Source organism: Lutra lutra, chromosome 4, assembly GCF_902655055.1.
Source record: "Lutra lutra chromosome 4, mLutLut1.2, whole genome shotgun sequence".
Classification (NCBI taxonomy): Eukaryota; Metazoa; Chordata; class Mammalia; order Carnivora; family Mustelidae; genus Lutra; species Lutra lutra.
In genome coordinates, this window is record NC_062281.1 from 65172138 (window position 1) to 65192241 (window position 20104).

At 38.3% G+C, this 20104-nt stretch overlaps 1 protein-coding gene across 1 annotated transcript in view; it reads right to left on the reverse strand.

Moving 5' to 3' along the window:
- C4H8orf34 (chromosome 4 C8orf34 homolog) overlaps nt 1-5910 on the reverse strand; it is a 383506-nt gene extending 377596 nt beyond the window's left edge. Inside the window, 3 exon segments of the mRNA XM_047728261.1 lie at nt 5336-5403; nt 5406-5529; nt 5531-5910. Coding sequence (XP_047584217.1) covers nt 5336-5403; nt 5406-5529; nt 5531-5665 — 327 coding nt within the window. The 5' untranslated portion in view covers nt 5666-5910.
- Between the last annotated feature and the right edge of the window lie 14194 nt (nt 5911-20104).

Genomic DNA, 20104 nt, shown 5'->3' on the forward strand with positions numbered 1-20104 from the left:
TTGGAGGAAAAAGAGGAAAATCCATAGACTTAGTTGACCAGAATTGTAAATTTTCTTTACTCAAAATTATAGGTTGTTACTTTATTGATTTTCATGTATAAACCACTGATATAATTCTTAACAAAATTCGTTCTTTGATGTCTAAGGAAAACTCAATGGATGAACTATATGTAAGTACTTATTTCCTAGATGTTCTTCTTTATTTTTATTTTTAATATTTTTTTTTACTTTGAAATAATGTTAAACTTACAGAAAAAATATATGAACAGCACAAATAACTCCAGATATCCTTCATTCACCTAAAGGCCGCATTCATCTTTTGCAAAACTTTCCCAAGAATGTCCTTCTTAGTGAAAGTATCATTTCTAGGACTATATTTTGCACTTGTCCCATCAGTCTGAAACTTCCCTTAACCTGCAAGACCTTAACATCTTTGAAGACATGAGAAAAGCAGAATTTCCCTATTAGGTTTATCAAATATTTTCTCATTATTCAGTTCAAGTCATGCATGATTGGCAGAAATATTAAAGAAGCAAAATCATGTTGTTTTAATTGCATCCATTGGAGGCACACATTATTGGTTTTCCCCTTCATTTGAGTTAAGTATTGTCAACCAGCTTTCTTTTCCCTTTGTAATTATAAACAACTACTATGTAGAAAGATACTAGAGATTAGATAAACATCTCATTCTTCCTCCAACTTTCACCTATTATTTTTTGCAACAATTAATGTTTCTTGCCAGAATTATTGCTAAATAGTTGCCAAATAGTGATTTTCTAATTCCATCTCCCATTCTACTCTTATTAATTGGTATTCTACTATAAGGTAAAGCTTTCTCCTCTCCCCATAAGTTGAATATATTCATGTATCCCATTATATTGTAGTGTAATAAAATAGTCCTATTTTATAAGTAAGACAAAATGTTACTCTCATACTTTGAGTCTCAAATTGTCCCAGATTTAGTTAACGGACCCACTTCAAGCTTTTGACATATTCCTATAATTCTTAGACAACCTCCTTAGTTCTTGACACAATATGGTACAGGTTCATCTTGTACTTTCCTAGACCCAAGTCTAGAATCAACCATTTCTCCAAGGATACCTGGCTCAACCTGATGGAGAATGGTATGTAAAATGTGATCACTAGGTGTGCTCATTGCTATTGAAGTGTTGCTATTCCCAGGCAACCATATATCTACTTATGTATATATTAATACATATAAATCTATACTTATTTCTATTACCTTTATATCTATTTCTATTCATGAAGTCATGAGATATACCAATACCTCCAATTTCCAATGAACACCACAGAGTTCATTCTACATGTTTTCCTTTTTATATTTATGACTCCCATTTCTAATAGCAAGAGCTTGCATTATTTTCAATGTATTTACTTATTCTCTCAATAGCCCCCTACCTCATATGTAACAAATCTCCTGGTCCTGCCAGGCCACTGCCTGGTAATCTTCAGGCAAACTGGAATTCAAGGTTGCAGATGTGGCTGGAAAGTGTGGGGCAGGGTACCAGAGAAAAATAAGCTGCACAGTAGTAGGTGTATGAATGGAGCAGGCTGATGGTTGACCACCTGTCTGACATGAGTTCACCTCGTAACATATATGTCAAACTGGTTAACATGAATTTAGCCCATGTGAGTAGAGGTACTATGAAGTAAACAGAGGTGATAGAGTGGTTCCATTCTACTTGGAGTGGGTCAGACTACATTTGGAGAAATGTAGTGAATTTGGTTTGCCACATCACCAATACACAGAGATCTAATATTCTCTGAGATTTAATGGGGACTCCATTATCCTGCCTTTTAATAGTTTAGGATTTCACTCTCTTATAGATGTAATCATTTCTAAACCAGGATATATGACTGCCCTAAGCACCCTTCTAACAAATATTATTCAAATAATTATTCTGTTTCTTTCATGGAAATGGGAGAAAATGAAAAGTATATACTTATCTATGTTGAAAATAAGGAACTTATTGTAGTGTTCCATATCATATAATTTCTTGGGAATGAAGTTTAACTGCTTACAATATAGATGAAATAGATCACTTGATGCCCATAAACAGATATATGCCAGTAAATTATTCAGTTTAAGAATTTTTGACTGTCAGGTCCTTCAACTGTTAAGTGGTTGGCTGAGATAAGTCTTGTGTTTGCACCATGAATCTTGCCTATATGTGCTGCAAAATACAGTACTTTGGTGGAAGCCAAACCATTTTACATCTTGCTAATTAAGTAAATCATTACATGTGGAAATCTATATTAAATAGGATTACAGTTCTAATTTATTAAAGTGATGCCAAGCATTCCTTATAGGTTGATGCCTCGGCTCTTCACTACTCACCCATCCTGAATAAGCCAATGAGAATACTAAAAGTATTCCATTTTACAAAAATTTCAAAGAGGTTGTAGTCATTATTACCTGATCCACCTTACATCTTTATATTATTTGATTAAAATATCATTACCCAAGACTCTAATGCAATGATTGCTAGGCATGGTTTTTTAATGCCTCAAAGCATGTTAAATCACTTAAAGGCAATATAAATTTATACTCTTAAATCACCTGGAAACAAGATAAATTTTCATCTAGAGTAGTTTTTGAAATACAGCACTGTGTACAGTTTTATAAGCTTCTCACATGATAAAATGTTATAAAAAAGGAAATAAGCTAAGAAACAAACCAAGTAACTAAATTAGGTAATTAAGCTGTATAGGTAAAAGCAGCAGGATACAGGTATTCTCAACCAGTATATGTTACATTTACTTTTTGTTTTAAACAATATTCATGTGATCTCTTTAAAGCGCCTTACTCCAGAAAGTTTTCACAAAACCTTCCTACCTTACAAAATATGTAAAGGGAACATATTACCAGGTCTTGTATATTCTCAAAACTAAAGTAAGCTGATGTCACCAACTCCAATGCCCCAGCACACACACACACACACACACACAAAATCACAACACAGAACAGATAATAAAACTTGGGAGTTACCGATTTCAATCTGTGATAGGTAAGAGGTTTTAATTTATATATTGTTTCTTAAAATGTAGTCCAGAAATTAAATATGTAATGATCATTTTTGCCACTTCTTACTAAATTCATGTTTCTGGGATGCTCCTTGATTGATCTCCTAAAGTAGTTCTTATGAGAACCATTGACCAAAGTCCTGGGAGCTTTGAGGAAAATGCCAGAACAACAATATCCATTTTACATTAGTTTCACTGGTTTTCTAGCATGAGGAGAGGGGGCTACAAGCTAATGATATTTCCTAATTTTGTGAAGTATGTAGAATTCTATTAAAAACGTAGCTCTCTTATGATCAAAATTGTTGCATACGAACTTGCTTTTAGCAGAAGGTACCTATTTTCTCCCTTCAATTATTTAAAGTGCATCTCAATCCTCAAAAATTAACTACTCATCACTGCAATCCAAGCTCATGGGGATGTAAGTAATCTGTTTCCCCTGCAAAAATCAATAAAATACACAGCATATAATTTTGTCATTGTTTGATTTTTGGTGAGGAGGTCATATGATTTTATAAGACAATTCTGCCATAATTTAAAATAAAATTTTTAAATAAATTTTAAAAAAATGCAGAATTATCAAGTGAGCTAGTTTTTTTTTTAATGAGCACTTGATAAAAATTAAGTCGGATTTATTTCCTAGTTATGTAGAAAGTTTACATATATGCCCAACTCTATTATTATCACTTGGAGAGAGTCTCAGAAATTTTAAAATAAGTTAATAAATCTGTTAAAAGAATTGCCCTGTTCTCCCTGGTAAATTGTATTTTATATTCTAGGGGAGTAGACACAATCTCAAAGTATTTCTTTTAATGTTTCTTTTGACACAACGAATACACTGTGTCACAAAGTGTTATTATGCTTCAGCTTTTAATAGATAGAATTATGTATAGTCTCTAATCATTAGACTAAAGAAAAACAATCTAGTCGCGCCAGCAATTCTACATTGCTTTTATATATAGACTTCCTCTGGTAACACTTTGGGCTGAAAGAAGAATCAAGGCATGCATTATAGGATTTTATGACTCTATACAACAATGAGTTTCAGTTGAAACAATGGCCGTATCTCTCTAGATAGTACAACATTAACTTAAAGTTGGGCAGAAAAACTTAAAATCTTGCAAATCTTAGTTATCTGAAACCCATCCTTCCCATATCTGATCACATCCCTCTTCGCCTCTCCCTTTTCTACTACGGCATTATTTCGCCTTGTTTTGTTTTGTTGTTGGTTTTTTTTTTTTTTTTTCCTCTGCAGTTATTCTCTTTTCAGTACTAGGAAAACAGCTCGGTTCTCTATCTCTGCGCCTTTAGCGTTCCAGCCTTATTCCGACGCCACGGACACATAAACCCCCGATAACGAGCACAACTGGTTTTTTTTGTGGGGTAGGGGGGATCTTGACCCTCCCACGTCCGATCGTCTCCTATCAGTGCCCAGCTGGACGGCTGAACCGGAATGGGGAAGGAGAGTGGGCGTCCCTCCCCACCGGCACCAGCATCTGCCCAGCGCCCTGGCTAACCGCGGGGACGCTTTGCCAGCGCCGGGCTCAGCCTCGCGTCCTTTTTCTCACGTCGTCCCGCTCTTCCTTTCTCCTACTGTATTTCTGTCATCAATTCTTTGATGGCGAGAGGAAGCAGCTCAGAGCTACATGTCTTCTCTCATAAATTCGTGTACGCTTTTCCTGAATCTTTCTCCGCCCCTTTCTCTCCCTAACACATGTAGGGTCCGCAATGCAAAGACTCCTTTCATCCAGACATCAATGTCAGAGTCTCAGTTTGACAATTTCATTCAACGCGCCAGCACCTACCGAAGCCTACTCTTTACCAGTTCAGTTTTCTCCCAGTTAACCATATTCCTTCCCATTGCTAAGCAACTCCAGCTTTCTGGGTTCTACTACTGACCACATTCAAAAAAAAAAAAAAAAAAAAATCCAACACGCAATACAGTGTAAATTCCAGGAAGAAAGTGTGCATGTGTGAAACCGTCTAAGTGTGTGCATCTATCCGTCTCAGCCTGTCCCGGGTCCTGTGCATGAGGCTGCGAGATGCAGGACATTCAAACCGCTCAAACTTCCCCTGCCAGACTAAGGCTTGGCCCTCTCCTGCTCACCTGTCTGCGCCCAGGTAACCAGCGAGGTGCCCGCTCGGCCGCGTTCCAGGACACCTGGACTGGCCAAAGCGAATGCCACACGCCCGCCTCCTCCCGCGCATTTTTTCACTACCCCTCCTTCCTCTGGGTGTTCTGAACCCCTTCCCCCAAACACAAACGGGACCGCCCTCATCCACAGCTCCTTACCTCAAACAGGGGACCTATCTTGTTCTTCTCCAGGTAAGCCTGGATCCGGGATTGCTGATGAGACGCCATGGAGAGACAGATGGGGCCGGGGTGAGTGCAGGAAAATAGCGCGGCCGTGCGCCTCGGCCAGGGGACAGCCCTCCTTTTTCCCCCGGACTGGAGCCGGGACAGGAGCTCCGGAGCCTCGGCTCCCCCGGCGCGGCGGTCAGAGCCCGGGCCGCGGGCGTGGGCTGCAGCCCCGGGAGCCGAGAGCGCGTGGGGCGCCGAGAGCCGGAAGCCCGGGCGCGGCGCCGCCAACTCAGTCAACTCCGAGCCGAGGGGAGAACTCATTCATCGCGTTTCCCTCCTCGCGCCCACCTCCGCGGCTCTCCGCGGCCCGCCGCGCCGGGGGAAATTCTAGGCAGAGGTTGCAGGTTCCTCTCTCCTCTGGGCGGCAGCAGCAGGAACCAGGGGGCGGGTTCTGCTCCGCCTGGCGCGGCGCGGGGGGCGCCCTCGGGCGGTCAGGGGGCCGCGGGGCTCGAACTCTCCGCGAGCGTGCGTGTGCGTGCGTGTGTGTCCGCGCGCCCGACTGTGTGCGTCCCCTCTCCCGGGTTACGGGAACAAACAGCCTGGGCTTCTCCCGGGGCTGTGCTCGCCCTGCCCGCCGCTCCCTAGCGACAGCGCCGCTCAAAAAGCCAATGGTGAAGGTGCTTCTTTCAAAGTGCTCATAAATCTGGTGCTTGTTGGCTACTCTTGGCAGCTACAAATGCTGTTGGAAAAGGGTCGTCCCCGGCGCCCCTTGTGAACTCGTCCTCCGGCACCTCGTGCTCTGCGCCCACGAGATCAGAATCCGAGAAAGGCAGAGTTATGAGAAGGCGCGTGGGTCTGAGGGCTGGCCGCTAAAATGAGGTTGCTTTCTTTTAGAATGTCTGGCTTGGCCTGGAGCAAGTCAACGCGCAACCAAAGGCTGAGAACCCAGCTGCAGGCTCCCAAAGTGTACACACCCAAAGGTTGTACTTCAGCTTTTGTCAGGAAGAAGGGGTAAAATAGTGAGCCAACCCTCGGTTCCAAATTGGAATTGCTGATTCACATATAACTATGTGGATTACAATCCACATGTCTTTGTGCTTATATGTCTGTAGATATACACCAGATGCTACCACTCTATTCCACTTAAAAATGTTTCCTCTAGACACTTCAGGAGATCCTCAAGCTTAGCCAATACCTTTCTTACCATGCGGGGATTTCCCGAGTTGAAGATCGACAAACCGCAGAGGTTTCTTCACAGAGCTCTCTTGAGAAACTCTTGAGGTCTCCAAAGACGATTTCCGTGGCTTCTAACCATGAAGTGCTACCAAATTTAAGATATGTGTTGGTAAATATGAAGGTTTAGAATGAAATGAATAGTTGTACCTAAAGCAGACTGCCGCATTATAGGTTTTTCTTTCTCACTGTGTTCTGGATTTCTGTAATTCATAACTTCTTTATTGGTATCGATGTTTTGTTTTGGTTTGGTTTTTCCTTCCGTAGGACTACTTAAACAGATCTACTTATGTGGAAACATAAGAAATCTGCCAGAATACCTAAGAGCTTACCCATCACTGACAACTTGAATCACACATGATTTGGGATGAAATGATCCCTCAGTTATTACTTTTACAATCCGAGGTGGGTCATCTGCCCAAAGGGAATTAATTGAACAGCAGTGAGGTGCATAGGGTTGTCATGTATTTTCCATTATGGATCAAAAGCATACTTATATATTTTTAAAGATGTTCAGGAGAAATTAAATATACATACTGAATATCAACATTTTTATTTGCTAGAAGGTATGGTGTATCTATGACCCAACTAAAAATTCAAGTACTTTTGATACCACATTGTCCTGGAGAATCAGAGTGATATCTTCTTCCAAAAGACATGAGGAAGGTGCTTCTTTAAATCAGATAATTAACATACACAGTCTTCATCAAACTCAGAGCCACTACACCTTGAGCCTTAAATAGAAGAAACAAAGATTTACTCGCAAAACACACATATTAAAGAAAGAATCATGAAGATATATACATCATGCATGTTAAAATACAGAACATCCCAAAATTACATTTTTAAAATTAAGAAACTATTTCAGAAGTTTTTCAAGGCCAACTTTACATATCACCTCCTTCACCAAGCATTTCTTGGTTCCCTCCACTGATTCCCAAACTTGACTTGATTATTACAATAAATATTTATTCCACAGTCTCTCCATGGCAGATGTTACGTTAGGGCTGAGGATTCAAAGGTGAAAAGCCTTGTCTTTGCTCTTCGGTGTTCAGTCTTGTCGAGGCAATTGGCATGTATACAGATATGACATTTGAATGCATTGTGCTAATATAGGTATATAAAACGTGTTGTGCACATACTGATGATGGAAAAATTACCTTTACCAAGATTCTCGAGGAATTCTCCACAGAGGAGATGGTGTTTGAGCGAAGTCTTAAAGGAAGACTAAAATTTTTAAGTTTTCCAGATGGGATTGGTGGGGTGTGGATGGGGGCAATGTTTCAGGCTTTGTCATTAAAAAGTAGCATTTGCAAAGACACAGAGCACAGAACAGGCTGGTGGTTAAAGACATGTAGGGTTTACATGGAGGAAGACTGTTGTGTGAGGTTAAAATGTAAGCAGAGTTCAACTCATTAATAAGTCTTAAATGCCTTATTAAGACATGTAGACTTGCATCTTCTGCACAATGAGAATCAACTAAAGAATTTTGAGCCAAGGAGTGTTGTGGTGAGGTATAAGTCTTGGGAAGATTGCTCTGGTTACAACATGCATGATAGATTAAAAAGAATGATATTGAGATAGAAAGCCAATTTGGTTTGCAGAATCCATAAGCAATCAGGAGACCCAACCTTAGGATTAGGGATGTGGAGATGGAGACAATGGAATGTATCCAAGAAATACTTAAAGACTAATTTATTGATGAACTATACATAGGATGAAGTTGGAAGAGAGAATCAAAGATAATCCTCTAATTTCTGCAGTGAAGCTAAGAGATTATAAATTACTTGCCCAAGTCACCCAATGAGTAGTTGATAGGGTTTTGATTCGGGTTTTTCTAACTTCAAAGCAAACACTATTTCCATTCTCTGCCCTGTACCCCGAAAAGTAGTTAAGAATTTAGTTTGCAGATATCAGTGTCCCTTAGTGAAAAGAAAACCTAGTAGGTACTCAATAAATAACAGCTGAATGAGTGAACTAAGTTTTGGTAGACCTAGTCAATCTAGTTATATTCTTTCAGGCTAAACTTTGTCTCAAACACATGTCATTTACGTTTGGTTTTGTTCCATTTAATTGTATGCATATCCTGATCCTTTTTTGAGTTGCAAACCCACTAAAGTCATTAACTGTATCTTAATAATTCTCTTATACTTTATAGTTTGCAACATAGTATTTTTTCATACAGTAGATTCTTTATAAATACATCTTTAATTAGCGTCCTGTTGCTATACATTTAAAGAATTTATTTCATCTAGTCCCTTTAAGATGAGCCGAAAAGCATCCATTGTCTTAGATTGAATTTAACAACTTTCTTCTGTACACATAATATGGTGCTTTTATGATCCCTTTCCTTTTTTTGGCTTGAGTACAGCATGAAAAGGCCATTTTCAATGAGATTGTTTTGACCTCATTGTGTTATAGGAGTGCCTGTCAGCATAACTTACAAATATACTGAATCCAGTTTATAGAATGTACTAAAGCTCTTGTCTAACTCTGTTTGTGAGATACCTTGCACAACTCCTTAAACAAATGATTTTTGATGAGACAAGAGAACAATGGTGAAAGCCCATTGACCTAATTAGGAAGTATTAGCAATGTAATCCCTTGAAGTTTATTAAATATCAAAATCAACAGGCTGAGAAATTTATACAAGTTGCATATGTGCCCCTTTCCTGTATCTCTTTCACTTTTCTACTTTATAACAAACAGGTACAAATATCTTCACAGAGAATCCAGGACTTTTGTTTTTGAGCTATTGGGTGGAAAGGTTGTCTCCAAGACTGAAATAAAGGAGGTTCTAGAAGAGATGAAGCAGAAAAGTGGGGACATGGAATTGTCCTGAGTGACAGAGTTTCCAAATGTATTTAGATTTCCAAGTCTGAATTGCCAAAAATGAATGATAATTATGGTTTAAACCACATTCAACTGTTACATAGTGGGATACTCTGTATATGAAAACCTTCTCTCTCTCTCTCTCTCTCTCTCTCTCTCTATATATATATATATATATATATATATGTTTGTTACATAGTGGGATACTCTGTATATGTATATAGAGAGAGAAGGTTTACATATACAGAGTATCCCACTATGTAATAGTTGAATATATATATATACATATATATATGTATATATATACATATGTATATCTCAGGAAGCGATTCAGATGATGCCTGGGTACATTTTAATGCTAATGAAAGAATATTTATTATCATTATATATATTATAGTATATAATATGAAGATACAATGTTATGAAGTACTAATTTCAACATAGTTATGTTGTTATGAAGATACTAATTTCAACATAGTGTTAGATCTGTGATTAGCATGAGACCTCATATCTGTGTATTTGTGAAGGGTCATTTAAGTGTCCTGTGACTTTGATTATCTCTTCAGTAGCTCCTCAGGAAAATTTAGAATGTGTTTTCTTGTTTACTCGGCCAGTAGTTCAAATTCAGCTGAAAGGGCAGGACTTTTTCGGGAGCCTATCAAGTATGATCATTGCGAATACTGACCTTGGAGTTCTAATATGGGATAGAATTTAGGCTTTGCTATACTGGCCATGTAATTTTCACAAGCTTCTTAGCCTCTCTGTCCTCAGTATCCTCATTTCTGAACTGGAGATAAATAGTACTTAGTTCATCAGTTTATCATGAAGATTACATGAGTTAACACAGGAAGCACTTAATGTATATCCAGACACATAGTAAAGATTCAATAAAGGGTAGTGCTAATATTGTTACTATTGTCACCATATCATCAACATTATCTCCATCATTATTATCAATTCCCTGAGACTTAGACTTGCAAAATTCACATTTTCAACTATATTGAAACAATTACCTGAAGATATCACAGGTAGAAGGGATATCTTGCTAATCAAAGCGGTGGAACAGGGTATTATAGTCCCCTTAATTAAAAGAAGGTATTTTAGATGCAAAAAGAGAGCTGTAGGATAAGTGTAGATTATAATATAAAATGATCTACTCAATTGTTTACATAAAACAATTATAATAAGGGAAGAAAAATTCGAAGCCTAGAAAATGGGAGGCAATAGGAATTGTGGGTGATTATTCAGGCCTGTCTACAAGACAGAAAGCTATGAGACCCAGCACATATGAGTAATCTGTCCATTCAGGGGATGATGGTGGTCAGAGAGTTTCCTTCATTTCGGCCTGAAATACCTCTCACAACTAATGCAAATGATGAGTACATATATAGCACCTACTGTGTACCAGGTACTGTTTCAAGCTCTTTATCCACTGCCCTGACTCATTTAATTCTCAAAACAATGTCATAAAGTAGACACTACTATTACTCCCATTTTTTTCAGGTGAGGAGACTGAGGCACACAGAGGGTAAGTAACTTGTAGAAGGTCACAGCTAGTAAGTAGCAGAGTCCATATTTAAATACAACTATTCTGCCTCCCAAAGTCTCAACTACCAAAGTTCCAGGCATAACACTTCCCTTTTCACTTTGGCCAAGAGGCATTTTTTTAAAGATTTATTATTTTTTTTTAATTTTAGAGAGAGAGAGAGAGAGAGAGAGATTGAGAGAGAGAGAGAGAGTGTGTGTGTGTGTGTGTGTGTGTGTGTGTGTGTGCACTCACGAGCCAGGGATGGGGCAGGAGAGGGAGAGAGAGAAAAAGTCCTCAGGCCGACTCCCCACTGAACACGGAGCCCCACATGGGTCTCAGTCTCACGGTCCTTGATCTAGCCCTTGAGCTGAACTCAAGAGTCAGACACTTAACTGATTGAGCCACCCAGGCGCTCCTTGCCCGAGAGGTGTTTTGTTTTTTTTTTTTGTTTTGTTTTTTATTTTATTTATTTATTTATTTTTTTTAATTTTTTTATTTTTTTCAGCATAACAGTATTCATTATTTTTGCACCACACCCAGTGCTCCATGCAATCCGTGCCCTCTACAATACCCACCACCTGGTGCCCCCAACCTCCCACCCCCCACCCCTTCAAAATTCTCAGATCGTTTTTCAGAGTCCATAGTCTCTCATGGTTCACCTCCCCTTCCAATTTCCCTCAACTCCCTTCTCCTCTCCATCTCCCCTTGTCCTCCATGCTATTTGTTATGCTCCACAAATAAGTGAAACCATATGATAATTGACCCGAGAGGTGTTTTGATGACTAATTTTATTTCCCTAGTGTGTTTATATGGAAAAAGAGGTAGTATAAGGAAAGATAGCAATGGAATTTTCTGGCTGCATACTAAATGAATACACTGACCAACTGGCTTGTATGTGTCTCTCGTGCTTTTGAGTAATGATAATCACATTGGGACTGATTCTAACTGCACTAATTACTATGACTTAACCAGACCTACAGAACTCAAGTGATGCCGCCAGTTTATAAAGCCCGGCCATCCAGCTTTCTCAAGTGACATTTCTCTGTCTTTAATCTCCTCTTCTAAATATTAGGTTTTAATATTTAATTTTTAGTATGCAGCATATTTATGAGCAATTATCATCTGAAACACTTTATGTCAATATCTTTTTATCACTTGTTTATTTGGATTACATTATGAATCACTTAAAGGAAATCTACAAATATCAGTGTAGATAACTTTCATATTAATCATCAATAAACTGTTAACTCTGACACACTTTCTGCTTGTAATTTCCAAAACGATGCTGTCTTGATTTTTCATCCTAATTAGTGAGAGTCTTTGTTAGGAATAAAACAAAAACAAAAACTTCAACAATGAAAAATTTTACAGAGTACTATAACATGATACTGAATTTATTGAAAAGAAGGAGAAAATAAGAGCAACTAAGCAAACAAAAGATGACTTGGGAAGGAGAAACAATTCAACTTGTGCACCCTGGGGAACAAGGCACTCTCCCTAGGACAGGATCACACCCATCTAGCTCTCAAGGAGTAAGTAACATGGGACCTAGTTCTCAAACATGCATCTCTGGAAATGCCAACTAACTCTCAGTCATGCAGCCTATCTCAACAACCCCAGCACTAAACGTTAAAGGTACATTTTACCAGAATTAGTGACTGTCACCAGCTAGACCCCAAGACCTGACCTTTACAGCCCACTTGCTTATATTTACCAACATTTGTCCCTCATTTTTCCTGAAGTTCTTCTTTCTAGCTTATCTCTTAACTCAGGCAAATGAAAACCAAAACCACCCCTCAAGTGATAGTGATGCCCTTAACAAGACCTCCAGGGTCCCAGACCACCCAGATGAGTTTGAGCCTAAAAACCTTGACTCATACCTGCTCAGAGGGACTATGGAGTGACCTCTAGAATGACAGCTACTTTACCTCATTCTAATACTAAAATCTGCCAAAGGAGGAGCACAAGCCTCATTTACATAACAGAATGTATGCATAGGCATGTTTCCTTTTTTTTTTTTTTTTTAAGATTTTATTTATTTATTTGACAGAGAGAGAGAGAGAGAGAGAGTAAGAGAGGGAATACAGCAGGGGGAGTGGAAGAAGGAGAAGCAGGCTTCCCATAGAGCAGGAGCCCACTCTATCCCAGGACCTTGGGATCATGACCAGAACTGAAGGCAGACACTATTAACTGAGCCACCCAGGTGCCCCGGCATGTTTCCTTAAGGTGCATGCATGTCCTTATGCCTGCCTCTATGTTTGATCCTAATGCTCCCCTGCCTAAGTATTCATCCTAACCCTAAACAAAAGGAACCTATTAACTCTTGCTCAGGGAGTCATAGCTATGGAAGTCATTCCGTGTGATCTCCTTACTTGTGAATAAAGTTTACTTCATATGTAATTCCACCTGGTTTATCCATGACTCACCAGGGAGTGAACTCACATTGCTTGGGTTACAGACCCACCATCGCCTAGAGTGGATTTAAATTGGAAAAAAAAAAATGATGACAATGTTTTTTGCAAAAACACTCTCCTTCCAAAGCAAATGTTGACCTATTTCCTATAGATAATACCCCGCCTCCAGTCCTCCAGATGGTTTTGGTCCCGAGAGAGAATTTTGTGATGTCTAGGGATACCTCTAAGCTTCCACAAATAGAATCACACTGACTGACTAGATATCTAACATAAAAAATTTATGATAAGGTCATGAGGAACAGCAGCTAAACCTACTAATTTTGCCTGGGAGGAGTAGGAAACTAAAAACTGAATGAATGAATGAATGAATGAACAAATAAAAGAATAAATGAATTTTAAAAAGGAAAAATAGGGACACCTGGGTAGCTCAGTCAGTTAAACACCAGACTCTTGATATCAGCTCAGGCTATGATCTCAGGGTCCTGGGATCCAAGTCAGGCTCTGTGTTCACTGCGAGTCTACTTGTGGATTCTCTATCTCCATCTCTCCCTCTTCCCTCACTACAAATAAAATCAATCAATAAATAAAATCTTAAGTAAATAAATAAAAGAATAAAATGTTGGTAATTCATTAGGTAACCATGAAGCATATCTAATAACCAGGTCCTCAATCTCTTTATGTTTAAATCCCCTTTTTACATGCATAATAACATCTGATTGATTTTGTTCAAGATTCTAAGTATTTGTAAGTACTTAAATATTGTGTTTCAGTCAGATAGCAACACTGATTTGCCTTTATGTGTTTTTTAGCCTCTTCAATTTGCCACTTTCTTTGTTTCTCACTTTTGTCTTTTACTTTTTTTTCTTCTTAAAGCATGTTGTTCATCTTCCAGTGTAAGCCTGAAACAACTGTCAGTGGTTGAAGAAAAACCAATTGACTACAACTGATGACAAATGTTTTCTGCTACATCTGTTTCTAAAATATTTTTTCAGATCCCTTTGTCTGTAAATGCATGCCACTGACAGTCATATTCCTAGACATATTTTATTATCAAACCACTGCCAGAGAACCCAAGATTTCCTATACCTTGGGAAAATTATTCCTTACTCTCAGCATTCATGTAATCTGATTCATGTAATCTGTTTTGCTCAAAAAAATATTGTCAGAAGAAGAAAATTTTTCTCCTTTTCATTTCATTATCTTTAATGAAACGGCATTATAGCAAAAACTTGGAGTCTTAATGAAGCAATGACAATAAGAATATTTCAGAATTCAAACAGACAACAAAGATATAAGTCAAACCGTCTACATTTCACTGATACTTCATTTCAAAATAGTCTCCCTCGAGTAAAAAGTTACAATTAGGTAGTAACAGACAGGCAGCTTATAAAATGAAAATATGCGAGACTAAATTTTCTAATATGAGTCCTATCTCTCCCCAGAGTAAATGGTCTCTCTTTGTATTTGTTCAGTATTTTAGTTACTACCTACAAGTTTTGGGGGGGTTTTGGTTTTGTTGTTGTGGTTTTGTTTGGGTTTTTTGATTGTTTTTTTTTTTTTGCTATGTATAAGTTTAAGTATCTTTTGACATTTTTTGTTTCCTTCAGAGTGCCCATTTCTCAAAGGTAGTTAAAGTGGCTTTGATGTCAAACCTGAGGTTAAACTATGGGTCAGCTATGTACTGACAACTGTGTGACCTTGATCACCTGTCATTATCACCATGCATTTTACATATGAGGAAACCAAGGCCAAAAGCTGTTTGATAACAGATACTAGTTGACGGAAAAGTCAAAATACAAATCTAAGTCTATCTTATTCCAAAGCATGTGCTCTTTCATTTTATTTCTCAGGATCAGTTTCAATTATAGTTGAATGCTTTGAATACCCATTAACACCTCAATTATCTCTTGTTTTTGTAACATTTTTATTTTCAAAGCTATTTCTATCTGGAGGAATATTCATTAAGTGCACTTGGCTGGCTCAGTTGGATAAGTGTCTGCCTTCAGCTCAGGTCATGATCTCAGAGTCCTGGGATGGAGCCCTGAATAAAGTCTCTCTGCTCAGCAGGGAGTCTGATTCTACCTCTCCCTCTGATCCTCTCCCCACTTGTGCTCACTCCCTCTCGCTCTCTGTCTCAAATAAATAAGCAAAATCTTTAGGAAAATACCTTTTAATATACTTGTAATGCAACTGATCAACTCATATTTTTCCACAATAGGAAGAAATATGAGTTTGAACATTGTAATATAATTTTTTGGTAATTTCTCACTACATGTTTTAGAATAAAAGAGGCCATATTGGAGAATGTTTAAAAAATATGGGCTTGGAGTTAGACTTTGCATTGTTTATATATTTTTTTTAATTTTTCTTCATATTATGGTATTTTTGTCATCTTAAAAACCTTTCAGGCTGGGGAGAGCGGCTAGCCCATTCATTTCCAGGTAACAAAGAGCTCAGCCTCTCAGCCTAAGCTTGCTTTTGATATGCAAACTAACCAGTCGGGAGCTGGACCTTCTCAGTCTGGCACGTACCCCCATGAGGCAGTATGCCTCTGCCTTAATCATCCAAAGGCCAGCTACCAGTCATTTAAGGACCCTCAGTATAACTCAGAGCCCAAGGAAATTATTGAAACTGGCCCATCCTAAACCGTTCACACGACCCTGCCTTGACTTCTCCTTGGAAACCTCCATAAATATTCTAGCCTTAGTTTTCCCTTTGCTCTTCCTTTCTGCCTCCTCTCCACCCTACGGCATCCATCCCCATGTGGCCCCGTGTGGTCTGCCCTGCCTCTAGTCTTGAGGACTTGTGTGTATAATCATCTTTGTTTTCCTGAGCCTCCCCTGTGTCTGCACCTGTGGCCACATCCGACCCACCATCTCATAAAAGAACACCGAACAGACTTCTATGGATTTGAATCCTGGTTCTAGTAGATTTTAAGCCTCATCTGCCTCAGACATACAATCAACAATACTAATAGACCTTTATTGTAGGGTTGTTGTGATGTTCCCTGAGAATGTCAAGCACTTAGCACACTGCCTTGCCAAGGAGTAAGTACTCAGTAAATATTAACTGTATTGTTCTTGATTATGCTGGGAAATATCTCAGAGATAATCTATATTTCCCTCTCTTTCTTTTTACATTTTAAAGGTAAGCAATGACTAGCCAAAAAAACTAAATTGATTTCTTCTCATTAATCTTAGGTCTTAGTCTCTAATATCTCCCATTTCATCATTCTGCTCCTTATGAAGTATTAAGAGATTCAAAGTGATATATGTGTATTGGTCAGAATTTAATATTTTAACAGATTTTAAATGCCAATATTAAAAACAAAAAGGAAGGAATACAGATTAAAAAAAAAAAAACAAACCCCAACTTGGATGCTATTGTTGACAGTTTAATATATTTAAATTTTTACTAGATGACACATATTCATTACCAAACTCAAAGAAAAATTAACATAACATAAGCTGCCTAGCCCTGGTTTAAAACAATATATACTATTCCCTTGTGTCATAAGACGTATGTAGATCATTTAATACCCAACACTGATGAATTTGATTTTTTATGTATGTGAATTATATAAAACCAACTGACAGAAAGTTAGGGTGGGGTTTTTTTTTTAGGTTTTTTTTTTTTTTTAATGAAGTTTTTCCTCCAGCCAAAGCTTTGAGATCCAACTATATTAATGAACTCTTGACTGTGTGATAATCCTACATGTAAGTTGATATATATATTCTAAAAAGAATAAGCTTTATATTTTAACAAGAAACCTCCACAAGCTTTCATGCTGTTAATTCCCAAGACCATGTTTCAGGCCCAGACCAGTCTTCTATACTCTTTTTGGTTCCTGGAAGAGGCATGAGACCCATCTGCTCTCTTTCCTTCATATTGCTAATAGTCACAACTTCTCTTTCTCCCTTTTAGTTGTTCCCAGTCAGTAGTTATAGGACAGTGTTTGATTTCCTCCAACTCACTCCTTCCTTACTGCTCCTAAGAAGAAAAGAAACAAGCTCTTTTATTTTACTACTAGTTGCCACTAGTTGTAAAAAGTAAAAAAAAAGAAAAAAAATGGAGAGAAACACAGCCTAAAAAAAATAATAACATCTAACCACTTCTTTTCAGCATCGTATTAGAAGTTCTAGCAGCATAATTAGAAAAGAAAATGAGAGAAAAGTTATCCTAATCGGAAAACAATGAACAAAAACTATATTTGTAGATGACAGATCTTATACGTGTAGAATCTCAAGGAATCCACTTAAAAAAAAATCTATGAGAGTCAAGATGGCAGAGAAGTAGCAGGCTGAGACTACTTCGGGTAGCGGGAGATCAGCTAAATAGCTTATCTAAAGATTGCAAACACCTACAAATCCAACGGGAGATTGAAGAGAAGAAGAACAGCAATTCCAGAAACAGAAAATCAACCACTTTCTGCAAGGCCGGAGACCGGGAGGCCGCCATCTTTATTCCCGTCCTTCGGACTCTACGGAAAGCGCTCAGGGAACAAAAGCTCCCGAAAGCAAACCCGAGTGGATTACTCAGCGCGGCCCCGGGTAAGGGCAGTGCAACTCCGCCTGGGGCAAAGACGCTTGAGAATCACTACAACAGGCCCCTCCCCCAGAAGATCAACGGGAAACCCAGCCAGGACCAAGTTCACCTACCAAGGAGAGCGGTGGAATTCCAGAGGAGAAGAAAGCAAAGCACGGAACTCATGGCTTTCTCCCCATGATTTTTTAGCCTCGCAGTTAATTTAATTTTTTTTCTCTTTTTCAATTTTTTTTTCTTTTTCTCTTCTTCTGCTAAATTTTTAACTTTTACTGTTTTCTTTTTTTAACGTTTTTTAAATAGTTTATCTAATATATATATATTTTTTCCTCTTTTTATATTTTTTCTTTATCGGCTTTCTTTTTTTTAATAGTATCTTTTTTTTTTCTTTCTTTCTGAACCCCTTTTTATCCCCTTTCTCCCCCCTAACAATTCGGGATCTCTTCTGATTTGGCTAAAGCATATTTTCCTGGGGTTGTTGCCACCCTTTTAGTATTTTACTTGCTCCTTCATAAACTCTTATCTGGACAAAATGACAAGGCGGAAAAATTCACCACAAAAAAAAGAACAAGAGGCAGTACCAAAGGCTAGGGACCTAATCAATACAGACATTGGTAATATGTCAGATCTAGAGTTCAGAATGACGATTCTCAAGGTTCTAGCCGGGCTTGAAAAAGGCATGGAAGATATTAAAGCAACCCTCCGGAAGATATAAAAGCCCTTTCTGGAGAAATAAAAGAACTAAAATCTAACCAAGTTGAAATCAAAAAAGCTATTAATGAGGTGCAATCAAAAATGGAGGCTCTCACTGCTAGGATAAATGAGGCAGAAGAAAGAATTAGCGATATAGAAGACCAAATGACAGAGAATAAAGAAGCTGAGCAAAAGAGGGACAAACAGCTACTGGACCACAAGGGGAGAATTCGAGAGATAAGTGACACCATAAGACGAAACAACATTAGAATAATTGGGATTCCAGAAGAAGAGGAAACAGAGAGGGGAGCAGAAGGTATATTGGAGAGAATTATTGGAGAGAATTTCCCCAATATGGCAAAGGGAACAAGCATCAAAATTCAAGAGGTTCAGAGAACCCCCCTCAAGATCAATAAGAATAGGTCCACACCCCGTCACCTAATAGTAAAATTTACAAGTCTTAGTGACAAAGAAAAGATCCTGAAGGCAGCCCGGGAAAAGAAGTCTGTAACATACAATGGTAAAAATATTAGATTGGCAGCAGACTTATCCACAGAGACCTGGCAGGCCAGAAAAAGCTGGCATGATATATTCAGAGTACTAAATGAGAAAAACATGCAGCCAAGAATACTATATCCAGCTAGGCTATCATTGAAAATAGAAGGAGAGATTAAAAGCTTCCAGGACAAACAAAAACTGAAAGAATTTGCAAATACCAAACCAGCTCTACAGGAAATATTTAAAGGGGTCCTCTAAGCAAAGAGAGACCCTCAAAGTAGTAGATCAGAAAGAAACAGAGACAATATACAATAACAGTCACCTTACAGGCAATACAATGGAACTAAATTCATATCTCTCAATACTTACCCTGAATGTTAATGGGCTAAATGCCCCAATCAAAAGACACAGGGTATCAGAATGGATTAAAAAACAAAACCCATCTATATGTTGCCTACAAGAAACTCATCTTAAACCCGAAGACACCTCCAGGTTTAAAGTGAGGGGGTGGAAAAGAATTTACCATGCTAATGAACATCAGAAGAAAGCAGGAGTGGCAATCCTTATATCAGATCAATTAGATTTTAAGCCAAAGACTATAATAAGAGATGAGGAAGGACACTATATCATACTCAAAGGAACTGTCCAACAAGAAGATCTAACAATTTTAAATATCTATGCCCCTAACGTGGGAGCAGCCAACTATATAAACCAATTAATAACAAAATCAAAGAAACACATCGACAAGAATACAATAATAGTAGGGGATTTTAACAGTCCCCTCACTGAAATGGACAGATCATCCAAGCAAAAGATCAACAAGGAAATCAAGGCCTTAAATGACACACTGGACCAGATGGACATCACAGATATATTCAGAACATTTCATCCCAAAGCAACAGAATACACATTCTTCTCTAGTGCACATGGAACATTCTCCAGAATAGATCACATTCTTGGTCCTAAATCAAGTCTCAACTGGTATCAAAAGATTGGGATCATTCCCTGCATATTTTCAGA